Raw genomic sequence first — 11,594 nt, 5'->3', positions numbered from 1 at the left:
GAGTTAGAATCTCAGAATAAAGGGTTGGCCATTCAGGACTCAGAAATTTCTTCACAAAGAGGACAATGTATCTTTGGAATTTTCTACCCAAGAAAGAGCTGTGGAGGCATAATTGCTGAGCATATTCATAATGGAGATTGATAACGTTTTGGACTAAGTGAAGCAAGGTATATGGTTGGTGCAGGAAAGTAGCAGTAAGTTAAAACATCAGCCATGATCTTATTGAGTGGTGGAGCAAACAAGAGGCACTAAGTGACCTACTCCTGCTTCCATTTCTCGTGCTGTTGTTAGAGCTTGGTGCCGTGGGGTACTCGATTGAGGATATCCAAAAGACGCAGGTGACAGATTTTTTTAACCTCTGCGATGCTGGTATTAAGCTCATGCTCTGGGCTGTTGTGAATCCTGCTGCTGAGTTGTTTGATTATGGTGTCCTTGTCATTCATCCTGGCACAGATCACAAATGGGAAGTGGAATCTATTCTTGTACGAAGCATTTAATTCACTAAGCTGGGATCTCTGAGCCACGGTGAGATTGGTTAATCCAGCTTGAATCTGCTCACCCTGGGATTCAGACGACAGTGTTCCTCTGAGCAGATCTCTACCAGCCAGGTCAGGATGGCATCGCAAGATTCCCTCCTTCCCTTTCAAACACAAAAGGAGATAGTAGCAAGATTTAACTCTGACATTTATTAAGATAGTATTTTTAAAACTTTATTTGATTTGCAGTCCTACAGCTTTTAACATATATTAGTATCAAATGAATTATCACACCCAGCACTGAAACCAAAATAATTCTATAGCTGAAGTTTCTGATGTGTACCCAGTCACAATGAGCCTTAATACACCATCTGAAAAAGGCAAAGCCTCCTTCAGGCAGCCATAAGAGCTGCTCATCATTTGTTCACAGGTAACATTCCAGAGAATCAGGAATTCTATGCATTATTCTCATCACTGATTTTTATTGATGCATCACTGAAAGCATCCTATCTGGATGCACCATGGCTTACTATTGGCAACTGTTCTGCCTGAGACCGTGAGAAAACACAGCGAGTTGTGGACATAGATCAGCACATCACGGAAACCAGCCTCCCCTCCCATGGACTCCGTCCACACTCCTCACTGCCTCAGCAGAGCAGCCAGCATAATCAAAGACCCACTTGCCCCAGACATTGTCTCTTCTCCCCTCTCCCATTGGGCAGAAGATACAAAATCCTGAAAACACGTACCACCCCACCAGGTTCAAGGACAGCTTCTATCCTGCTGTTATCAGACTATTGAACGATTCCCTAGTACGATAAGATGGACTCTTGACCTCACAATCTACCTCGTCATGACCTTGCACCTTATTGTCTGCCTGCACTGCACTTTCTCTGTAACTGTAAAACTTTATTCTGCATCCTGTTATTGTATTACCTCAATGTACCGATGTGATGAAATGATCTGTATGGATGGCATGCAAAACAACGTTTTTCACTGTACCTGGGCGCATGTGACAATAATAAACCACTTTACCAATTTAAAATTTACCAATTTACCAATTTCATGGTTATTTTTTTCCAAAAATTGGACAAATTTATTGATTTATGTGTTTTGACTTCAATGCCTTTTAGTGGAATATACCAAGTTTTCAAATTATGAAGTAGTTTTTTAACATATTGACAGAGAGATATGATCTAAACTTGTGGAACTTCAACCTATAGCTTCCATTCAGTGGAGTGTCATCAGTAGTTTTCACAGATCAACAAAGGAAGATCACACTTATGTTAGGCTGATCTCCTACGGCCAACTTGTTGAGAAATGCTGGCTTCAAACTCAGTGGCAATACCTTCCATTCTGAATCAAAATAGAAAATGCTGGAAATACTCGGCAGATCAGGCAGCATCTGTGGAGTCAATGATCTTTCATCAGGAAGGACATCACTCTGAAACATTGACTCACTTTTTTTCTCCACAGATGCATTTTTGCTCATTCCCTTGTAAATCCAGTCACATTGCGGGAGGTAAGGGTGGGGGTAGAAAAAAATGGTAATATGGGTGGAGACTTGAGAATAAGGGTGGTGAGGTGAGGGTGGTGAAGAGGTTAGGGTGATTTGGGTAGGGAGAAAGTGTGCAAAGCAAGCCCCAGTTACAAGATGCTGTATACCTTTGATAGCCAGCTAAGCCATGCCCAGCAGCTCAGCTGGTTGTTAAAGAAGACACATGAATATAAATATTTATGAATTCAAAAGTATTCCAAAACATTAAAGAATTCTCCCAAATGATTAAAATTTAAAAATTACACAGACTTAAAACATTTCAACAAAAACTTAAATAATTAAAAACAATGTTAGAAAATCTAATGGAGCCACTTTCCTCCGTTGAAATCAGTGGGGGAGAATTCTCAGTACCAGGTACAACCAGATTGATTGCCCCGTGGACATGCTGGATGTTTGTCATATCTTTGTGCTCCCAAAGTAGGCTCCCTGAATAACCACCTGTAAGTTTGGGACTTCTGCTTGGTGTGCATGTGTGGAAATCCCAAACTTGTTGGCACTTACTTGGGGAAATGTCAGCGGTTATTTTGGAACTGTTAGCATTTTTCTGCAAAATCCAGGCAGCGCAAATCATTTTCAAGTAATAGGAACGTAGCGCCACCTGCTGGCTGATCACCATTTTACAGACAAGACTTTTCTCCAATTTATATTTGCATGCTTAATGAAATCAGGAGAACATATGGTATTGGTATAGGTTTATTATTGTCACTTGTACCGAGTTACAGTGAAAAGCTTGTCTTACAAACCGATGGTACAAGTCAATTCATTACACAGTGCAGTTACATTGAGTTAGTACAGAGTGCATTGATGTAGTACAGGTAAAAACAATAACAGTACAGAGTAAAGTGTCACAGCTACAAAGAAAGTGCAGTGCAATAAGGTGCAAGGTCACAACAAGGTAGATCGTGAGGTCGTAATCCATTTCATTGTATAAGGGAACTGTTCAATAGTCTTATCACAGTGGGGTAGAAGCTGTCCTTAAGTCTGGTGGTACGTGCCTTCAGCCTCCTGTATCTTCTACCCGATGGAAGAGGAGAGAAGAGAGAATGTCCCAGGTGGGTGGGGTCTTTGATTATGCTGGCTGCTTCACCAAGACAACGAGAAGTAAAGACAGAGTCCAAGGAGGGGAGGCTGGTGTCCGTAATGCACTATGTCCACAACTCTCTGCAGTTTCTTGCAGTCCAGGGCAGAGCAGTTGCTGTACCAAGCCGTGATACATCCAGATAGGATGCTTTCTATGGTGTATCTGTAAAAGTTGATGAGAGTCAAAGGGGACAAACCAAATTTCTTTAGCTTCCTGAGGAAGTAGAGGCACTGGTGAGCTTTCTTGGCCATGGCTTCTACGTGATTTGACCAGGACAGGCTGTTGGTGATGTTTACTCCCAGGAACTTGAAGCTCTCAACCCTCTCGACATCAGCACCATTGATGTAGACAGGTGCATGTACACCGCCCCCTTTCCTGAAGTCAATCACGAGCTCTTTTGTTTTGTTGACATTGAGGGAAAGGTTGTTGTCATGGCAAATGGAATGTGGAATGAACTTAAAATATTAAATATATTGGTCTCTCTAATTATCACACTCTGTGACCTAATCCATCTATTGGGTGAGATCAAAAATGAAGCCCAAGTTTCTGCACTGAGGTTGTAGTTGAAACAAATGTTGAAGTAATTCTTGCAGAGAAGAATGTTTTCATGAGCAGAGTGCCAAAGATTGAATATTCCTGGTACAGTTGCATGGTCTTTTCTCAGTAAAGTATTGCAGTCAATAATTATTTTGTGTTAATTCCGCTGCTATTTTTCACTGGGTAATGCTTGGACGGAAATTCAGTTGGATAGCAAAATTCCCAGGCTGATCTCCACAGCTGTTAACCATGCCTCAGATCATTCCAGGAATTGTCGTTTATCTCTTCTCAGGCAGCTCAAAGTTTCATTCACACCCTCAGACTATTTCAGGCTCTGCTTACTTTGTGGTCCTGGTCTCTTCTACCTGGCTTCAACTTATTCCATGCTTTATACTCTTGGCCTCAACTAAATCAACATTCACTGCATGGTCTTGGGCTCTCTCTAGGGAAAGGTTAATCAGACTGACTTCAACTGTCACCATGTGATACCACAATTGATATATTGTTAAACTTTGGTGTTGATTTTCAGCCTTTGTATTACAAGTATAACCATAAAGATAGACCATTTGTTGCAACAGATGGTGCTAGTGATCACGATTCACATAAAGTTCCTTCTATCCTACTGCAGTGAATACTATCAACGTATCAGTCCATTTCCTTTCCCCTCCTGCATTCGCCTAACTTTCATCTGAATGCATTACACTGCTTGCTTTAACTAGTCCTGTGCAGCGAGTTCCACATTCTAGTATTAAAACCAAAAATGCTAGAAACATTTGGGAGGTCAGGCAGCAATTATGGAGAGAGAAACCGAGTAGGTGCTTCAGGTCAAAAACCCTTCATTAAAACTGGTGAAGTGAGAAAACAAGTTGGTTTTAGGTTGTAGGGAGGATGGGAGTGAGATGGATAGGCTGAACAGAATAGGACTGATGAGATGAGGCTGGGTTTGTCCAGGTGATTCCAATATTTTATGGAGCCACTTCATTGGAGAGAATGAAAATAAACAGAGGGACATGTTAAAGCTAAGTAATGAGGTCAGCAACCTGAAACCAGAAGGGGAATGCTGGAAATACCCAACAGATCAGGCAGTGCCTGTGAGAGAGTAACACTGAGTCAATGTTGTCCTCTCTCTCCACAGACAGTGCCTGATCTGCTGGGCATTTCCAGCATTCTCCTTTTGGTTTTAGTTTCAGCAACAGCGCTGACCTGCAATTCACAGTTTTAATTTGTCTTCTCTCTAACTGCCCTCATTAATCTATTAACCAATCTGCTCTGTAAACATGGCCATCATCTGGCCAATCCTGACCTCACCCTGTCATAGGTGATCACCTCAATCCCTTTGTCCTATTCACCCCCCCCCCACCAGCCTCCCCCCCGCCACCATCCAACTTAAAATTAACGTGTTTTCGCACTCTCCCAATTCTTATAGGTGCTTTGATCTGAAATGTTTCCCTTTCCACAGATACTGCCTGACTTCCTGAGTATTTCTAGCATTTTCTGTTTTCACTTCAGATTTCTGCAGTGCTTTGATTTTTCAATCCATATTCTGATAATCCTTTGAGTGTAGAGGTTTCACGTGAAATGAAAACAGAAAATCCTAGAAATATTCAGCAGGCCAAACAATATCTATTGAAAGGAACAAAGTTAACATTTTAGGCCAATGAACTTTATCCAGAACTTTTGTCAGTTCACCTGAATTACTTGTCTTAGACTTTTGAGTTGTAGTTTGTATTTTGCTCTCAGGTGGAATTTCCTATTGGCTACTCATAAAAATCTTTTCATTATTTAAGATATCTATCAGCCTTTTTTTCAGAGAAAGCAGTTCTGCCTAATTATTCATTAATTATTCATTGCTAATAGATATAATCTCTCAGTTCTGGTATTATTCTAGACTGTGCTTTTAGCACACCTTTCAGTGCCTTCATCTTATTTCCAGTTTTGTAATCAGTGCTCCAGGGTTCTGCATGTTTAACATAATTCTTCTGTTTTTCAGTTCATTCCCTTCCTCTAAAAATGAACCAGAATGTTTTGCTTTCTTACGCCTCATTAACCTAAGTTGCTACTTCCAAAGATCCACATATCGGTGTCCCAAGTTTCCCTCTGCTGTGATAAAGCATACTTTTTGAGGAATACGTGGCATCCTTATTGATGCAAAAGGTGGAATTCTGACATTTGATGAAACTGTAAACTTTTGGAAAATATAACCTGAAATGTCCCGATTTTGTAGAAATATGGGGTGCTGGTGTCTTTTAAAATCAGTGGACTGAGGAGATCTGAATGTGGTAATGAAAATCTGATGGGTTAATACTATTATGTTAAATTATTAAATGAAGAAGACAGCAAAACCACAAGCACTGTGTATTGCTCAGATGGAGATGGAACTTCCTGGTTGGTACATGGGATACAAGGTATTGGAACTGGTATTGGTTTATTATTGTCACTTGTACTGAGGTACAGTTAAAAACTTGCCTTGCATACCATTCGTACAGATCAATTCATTACACAGTGTATTGAGGAAGCACAGGGTAAGAACAATAATATAGTACAGAGTAAAGTGTCATAGCTACAGAGAAGTGCATTGCAGGTAGACAATAAGGTGCAAGGTCGATTGTGAGGTCAAGAGTCCAGGGGACACTGGCAGATGAGAATCTTGGACATCCTCTGCTGCCAGATGAACCCATGTTCTCTGAGTCCTTGACATTGTCCTCAAAGGAAGAAATTGAAAAATGTTTAGGATTTTTTCCCAGATTCTAAGAATATTCTTGAAGCATTTTCTCTGATCTCCTGGAAATTCCTTGCTATGATGGAGCTTGGAATAGAGTGCTTGCTCCATGAGTTTGATGCCAAGGATGGGATAATGTTTGCAGCAAAGTTGTTTTAACGTGATTAGATGTTGGCTGGGAGAGAACACAAAGTAGGTTTGCTTATCCTGCCAATGGAGTCGAAGGGTTTTATGGTGGCAGTGGTTAGTGGTACTTTTCTACTGCCACTATTGGTTGACAATGTCTTTGCGGTGTACAGAAGGGGGGACAGTCAGTAGACCATGGGTTTGGTGCCAGGTGCGAGGTCTTGTCTTTGAAAATTCTATTTAGCAGATGGTGGTACTATCACATTGGAGATGGAGTGGATTTCATCATTAATGTCTGCCCTTGCTGCGAATTGGCTCCTGAAATATTGGTAATGATCTGTGTTATCTAGCCATGGATCTTGATTTTCGGGGATGTGGAGCAGTGTTACGTAGTAAGGATAAGCTGGTGAAGAACCATTGTACTACTGATGTTTAGTACAAGACTCATCCTCAGATACACTTCAGTGAAGGAATCACCAATGGTTTGGAGCTCGGCTTTTGAGTGCATGCAAGCATAAATATTGTTTGCATTCTGTAAATTGGTGTTGGTGTGACCTCGGTTCTACAGAGGAGGTGACAAAGGTTGAATAGTTTCTTCCTTATTCACTCCAGCAAGGAGCTTGTTAGAGATGAGGAGAAGTTTTGCAGTGTGGATGACTGGAAAGTGGGTTGATGCAATAACACAGCCTTGTTTGACCCAGTCTACACTTAGAATGGGTCTATACCAGATCTGTTGCTGTGGACCCTGGTTTTCAGGTCAGTATATGGAAGATGGTGGAAGATTTTGGACACAACCAGAACGGTGAGGAATCCTCCATAATCCCTTAAAATCGGTGTCCCATTGATGAAGTAAAAGACATCTGTGAGGTGGAAGAAGTCCATGAGTAATGGTTGATGTTGCACCCTGTGGTTTTCCAGCATTTATCTCGTGGTGAAGATCATACCTATCATGCTTCTTGATGGGCGGAAACTATATTGTGACTCTGTGAGGAGTTCTTCAGCCAGTGCGAAGAGAGGAGATGATTGAGGAGGATTATTGTGATGATTTTCCCTGTGACAGGTAGCAGGGAGACTCCTCTGTAGATGTTGCAATCAAATGTATCTCCTTTCTTGAAGGTGGTCATAATTATGACAATCCTGAGATCTCCTCTCTTCAAAGGAGGGATATGAATTTGCACAGGGAGTACTTAAACCCCATATTTTATTGCTTTTGTCGGGATTTGTACTACTCCAGAGACTTTGAGTTTTTCAGCTTAACGATGACATTTCAAGAACAGGCAGGAAATTTAATACAAAAGAGGCAGTAGAAGTAACTTCGTGGAAGGAGAATAAAACATTTTGATACTGAGAAGGAGCCATGCTGGTTTAGGTCCAACCACTTCCTCACATTGGAGACATAATACTGGAGGGGACATAAGAACATAAGAAATAGGAGCAGGAGTAGGCTATTTGGCCCGTCGAGCCTGCTCCACCATTCAATAAAATCATGGCTGATCTGACTGTGGACTCAGATCCACCTACCTGCCTTTTCCTCATAACCCTTAATTCCCCTACTAAGCAAAAACCTATCTAACTGTGTCTTAAATATATTTAATGAGGTAGCCACTACTGCTTCCCTGGGCAGAGAATTCCACAGATTCACTACTCTCTGCGAAAAGCAGTTTCCCCCGAATCTTGAGGCTATGTCCCTTAGTTCTAGTCTCATCTACTGGTGGAAACAACCTTCCTGCCTCGAAATTATCTATCCCTTTCATAATTTTATAAGATCCCCTCTCATTCTTCTGAATTCCATTGAGCATAGTCCCAGGCGACTCAGTCTCTTGTCATAGGCTAACCCCCTCATCTCTGGAATCAACCTGGTGAACATCCTCTTCACTGCCTCCAAAGCCAGTATAATCCTTCCTCAAGTAAGGAGACCAGAACTGCATGCAGTACTCCAGGTGTGGCCTCACCAGTACCCTGTACAGTTGCAGCATAACCTTCCTACTCTTAAATTCAATCCCTCTAGCAGTGAAGGCCAACATTCCATTTGCCTTCTTGATAACCTGTTGCACCTGTAAAACAATCTTTTGTGATTCATGCATAAGCACTCCCAAGTCCCTCTGCACAACAACATGCTGCAATCTTTCACCATTTCAATAATAATCTGATTTTCTATTTTTCCTTCCAAAGTGGATGACCTCACATTTACCAACATTGTACTCCATCTGCCAGACCCTTGCCCACTCGCTTAACCTATCTATATCTCTCTGCAGACTCTCCGCATCCACTGCACAATTTGCTTTTCCACTCAATTTAATGTCATCAGCCAACTTAGATATGCTACACTCGGACCTCTCTTTCAAATCGTTAGTGTATATCATGAACAGTTGTAGGCTCAGCACCGACTCCTGCAGCACCCCACTCAACCAGAGAAACACCTAATTTATCCCAACTCTCTGCCTTCTATTGGTTAACCAATCCTCTATCCATGCTAATACATTACCCCCAACTCCATGCATCCTTATCTTATGGATAAGTCTTTTATGCAGCACCTTTTCAAACTCCTTCTGGAAATCCAAGTATACAACATCCACCTGTTCCCCTCTATCCACTGCACTCATTGTATCCTCAAAGAACTACAGTAAGTTTGTCAAACAGGAAACTGCCCTTCCTGAATCCATGCTGTGTCTGCCTGATGGAACCATTTCTATCCAGATGTCTCGCTATTTCTTCCTTAATGATAGCTTCAAGCATTTTCCCGACTACAGACGTTAAGCTAACTGGTCTATAGTTATCCGCCTTTTGCCAATATCCTTTTTTAAACAGTGGCATGACATTCTCTGTCTTCCAAACTGCCAGGACCTGCCCAGAGTCCAGAGAATTTTGGTAAATTATCACAAGTGCATCAACTATAACTTCTGCCATTTCTTTCAGTACCTTGGGATGCATCCCATCAGGACCAGGGGACTTGTCTACCTTTAGGCCCACTAGTTTGCTCATCACTACCTCTTTAGTGACAGTGATTGTATTGAGGCCCTCACCTCCCATTGTATCCATAACATGTCTCTTTGGCATGTTAGACATGTCCTCCACCGTGAAGACCAGCACAAAATAGCTGTGCAAGGCCTCGGCCATTTCCACATTACCCAATATTAATTGCTGCTTCTCATCTTCCAAGGGACCTACGTTCACTTTAGCCACCCTTTTCTGCTTAATATAATTATAAAAACTTTTACTATCTGTTTTTATATTTTGTGCTAGTTTACTTTTATAATCAATCTTCCCTTTCCTTATTGCTTCCTTAGTGGTTCTTTGTTGCTTTTTGAAGTTTTCCCAATCTTCCATTTTCCCACTACTCTTGGCGACTTTGTATGCATAAGCTTTTAGCTTGATGCCTTCTTTTATTTCCTTAGTTATCCAAGGCTGACTCTCCCCACTCTTACTGTCTAATGCAATTATCTCTGCCGGACATTGATCAGAATCTGGTCAGCTCATGGATATACTCCCCATCCAGAGTCTAATGAACAAAATAGCATGTGTAGAATATTAATCTGTCAACTTTGTATGGACAAATAAACACATTAAGGAGCCAGGATGAATCAATGTCTCATTGTAAAACATTACAGACTTAAAATTTGAAATCTCAGTTGTGTTACAGCTTGGTCAATACAGGAAGAAGTTATTATTGAAACACACAAAATTACCTTCCTCAAACGTTAACTGTATGAGCTTCATGTTATTCTCCACTCATCAGCTGATACTCTAGCATTAGTGAAAGTTTTTCATTTACAAGCTTAGCACAGAACACTAGCCTCAGAATTAGATAGTCAAGTGTCTACGTCTTCCATGGTAATATAACTGTGGTGATTAAAATTGAAAAAGTGTTTCAGTTCTTCCTGGGTTAGGTTAACTTCAAATTCCATGTAAGTTTTTAGGATTCATGGTTTCTGTCACCTTTAGTCTGAAGTGTTCAACTTTGTGCAATGATACATTCTACATTGATTTGGTTCTGGCTCTTGCCCCAAACAAATGATTACCATGTTCTGAGGCTCTGCTAACTATGTAAATAATGGTATTTTTCCTTTCAGTTTTACTACAGGTTTACATTCTGCTTTTTTTTAGCCCTTGTGATAAAAATAAAACCTTGTGACAGTGTTGTTCAGCTGGAGGTTTGTGCACTTTCTATTTAACATGATCTTACTTGCATACATTCAGTTTTTAACTCAATGAATTCGAGCATTCTTGTTTTCTTACCAGATGGAGGCAATAAATCTATGAAGTCTCCAAACATTTTTTCCAATGCAGCCAAGCTTGTAAAAGGACGATTAGTCCAAACTGCAGCTGCAACCAGTGGGCATTTCTCAATCACATTCCCAAACTTATCAACAAACTCTTCATAATCCATAGAATTAAAGACTTGTATCTCCATGATTGCTGCCTGGCTGTTACACAGAGCAGAATGCAAAGAGTGAGAAATGAATTCTGTTTACTCTCAGTGACTGTGAACGTGAGGCTAGTGCTCCCTTAGATAGCAAATCACCTGCTCATGCTGGGGCTGGCAATGTCTGGACAGTCTGTCATTCCTGAACCTGCACATTTTCAGTTTTGTGAGGTAAGTGGAATTGGGGGTGGTCTGGGTTGGTGAGAAAGTTAGGGGAACAAAACCTGTAGGGGAGGTTGGTCTTTTGTGAGTGGAGGAGCTCTGCAAGACATGGTTATCAGAGAGTGAAGTTAGGGAACTGGAGCTTCTGCTGTAGTTTAGAGGGCTGGGCAGTGCCAAGGAATCATCATTTGCCCAGCAGTCTGAAATTTCCCATGGGGTCTTCCAGTCTCCTACCATAACTTCAGGGGAAGATCTGTGGAAATCCTGAATACGGGCATCAATAACAACAACAATTTGATTAACATTGTGTTTTTAAATTGGTAAAATGTCCGGAGGTACTTTTCACGAGTTATTTCAAACAAAATTTTAGACTTAGCCTTTATTAAGAGATGTTACTGGCCTGGATTTTGCAGTCATAATGACAGATTTTCTGTTGTTACCCCATGAAACTGGCAGCAAAATCAGGATTGTTTTTATCCTTCGTTTCAGCTGGAAGTTCAGTGATTGCTCTG

General features: G+C 41.1%; 1 protein-coding gene across 1 annotated transcript; it reads right to left on the bottom strand.

The window, feature by feature from the left end:
- Positions 1 to 287: 287 nt before the first annotated feature.
- urad (ureidoimidazoline (2-oxo-4-hydroxy-4-carboxy-5-) decarboxylase) lies at positions 288 to 10,908 on the bottom strand. The gene is made up of 2 exons (XM_052026627.1): positions 10,734 to 10,908; positions 288 to 640 (listed from the first exon to the last, which is right to left on the bottom strand). Exons 1-2 carry the CDS (start codon positions 10,906 to 10,908, stop codon positions 288 to 290), a joined length of 528 nt encoding a protein of 175 aa, XP_051882587.1.
- Positions 10,909 to 11,594: the final 686 nt, after the last annotated feature.

This window comes from Pristis pectinata, chromosome 11 (assembly GCF_009764475.1).
Source record: "Pristis pectinata isolate sPriPec2 chromosome 11, sPriPec2.1.pri, whole genome shotgun sequence".
NCBI lineage: Eukaryota > Metazoa > Chordata > Chondrichthyes > Rhinopristiformes > Pristidae > Pristis > Pristis pectinata.
This window is presented reverse-complemented; position numbering and strand designations above follow the sequence as displayed.

Coding starts and splice junctions, on each gene's coding strand:
- urad (XM_052026627.1), bottom strand. CDS start 10,908: ATGGAGATACAAGTCTTTAATTCTATGGATTATGAAGAGTTTGTTGAT. Junction 641..10,733: donor AGATTTATTGCCTCCATCTG/GTAAGAAAACAA, acceptor TGTGTTTGAAAG/GGAAGGAGGGAATCTTGCGA.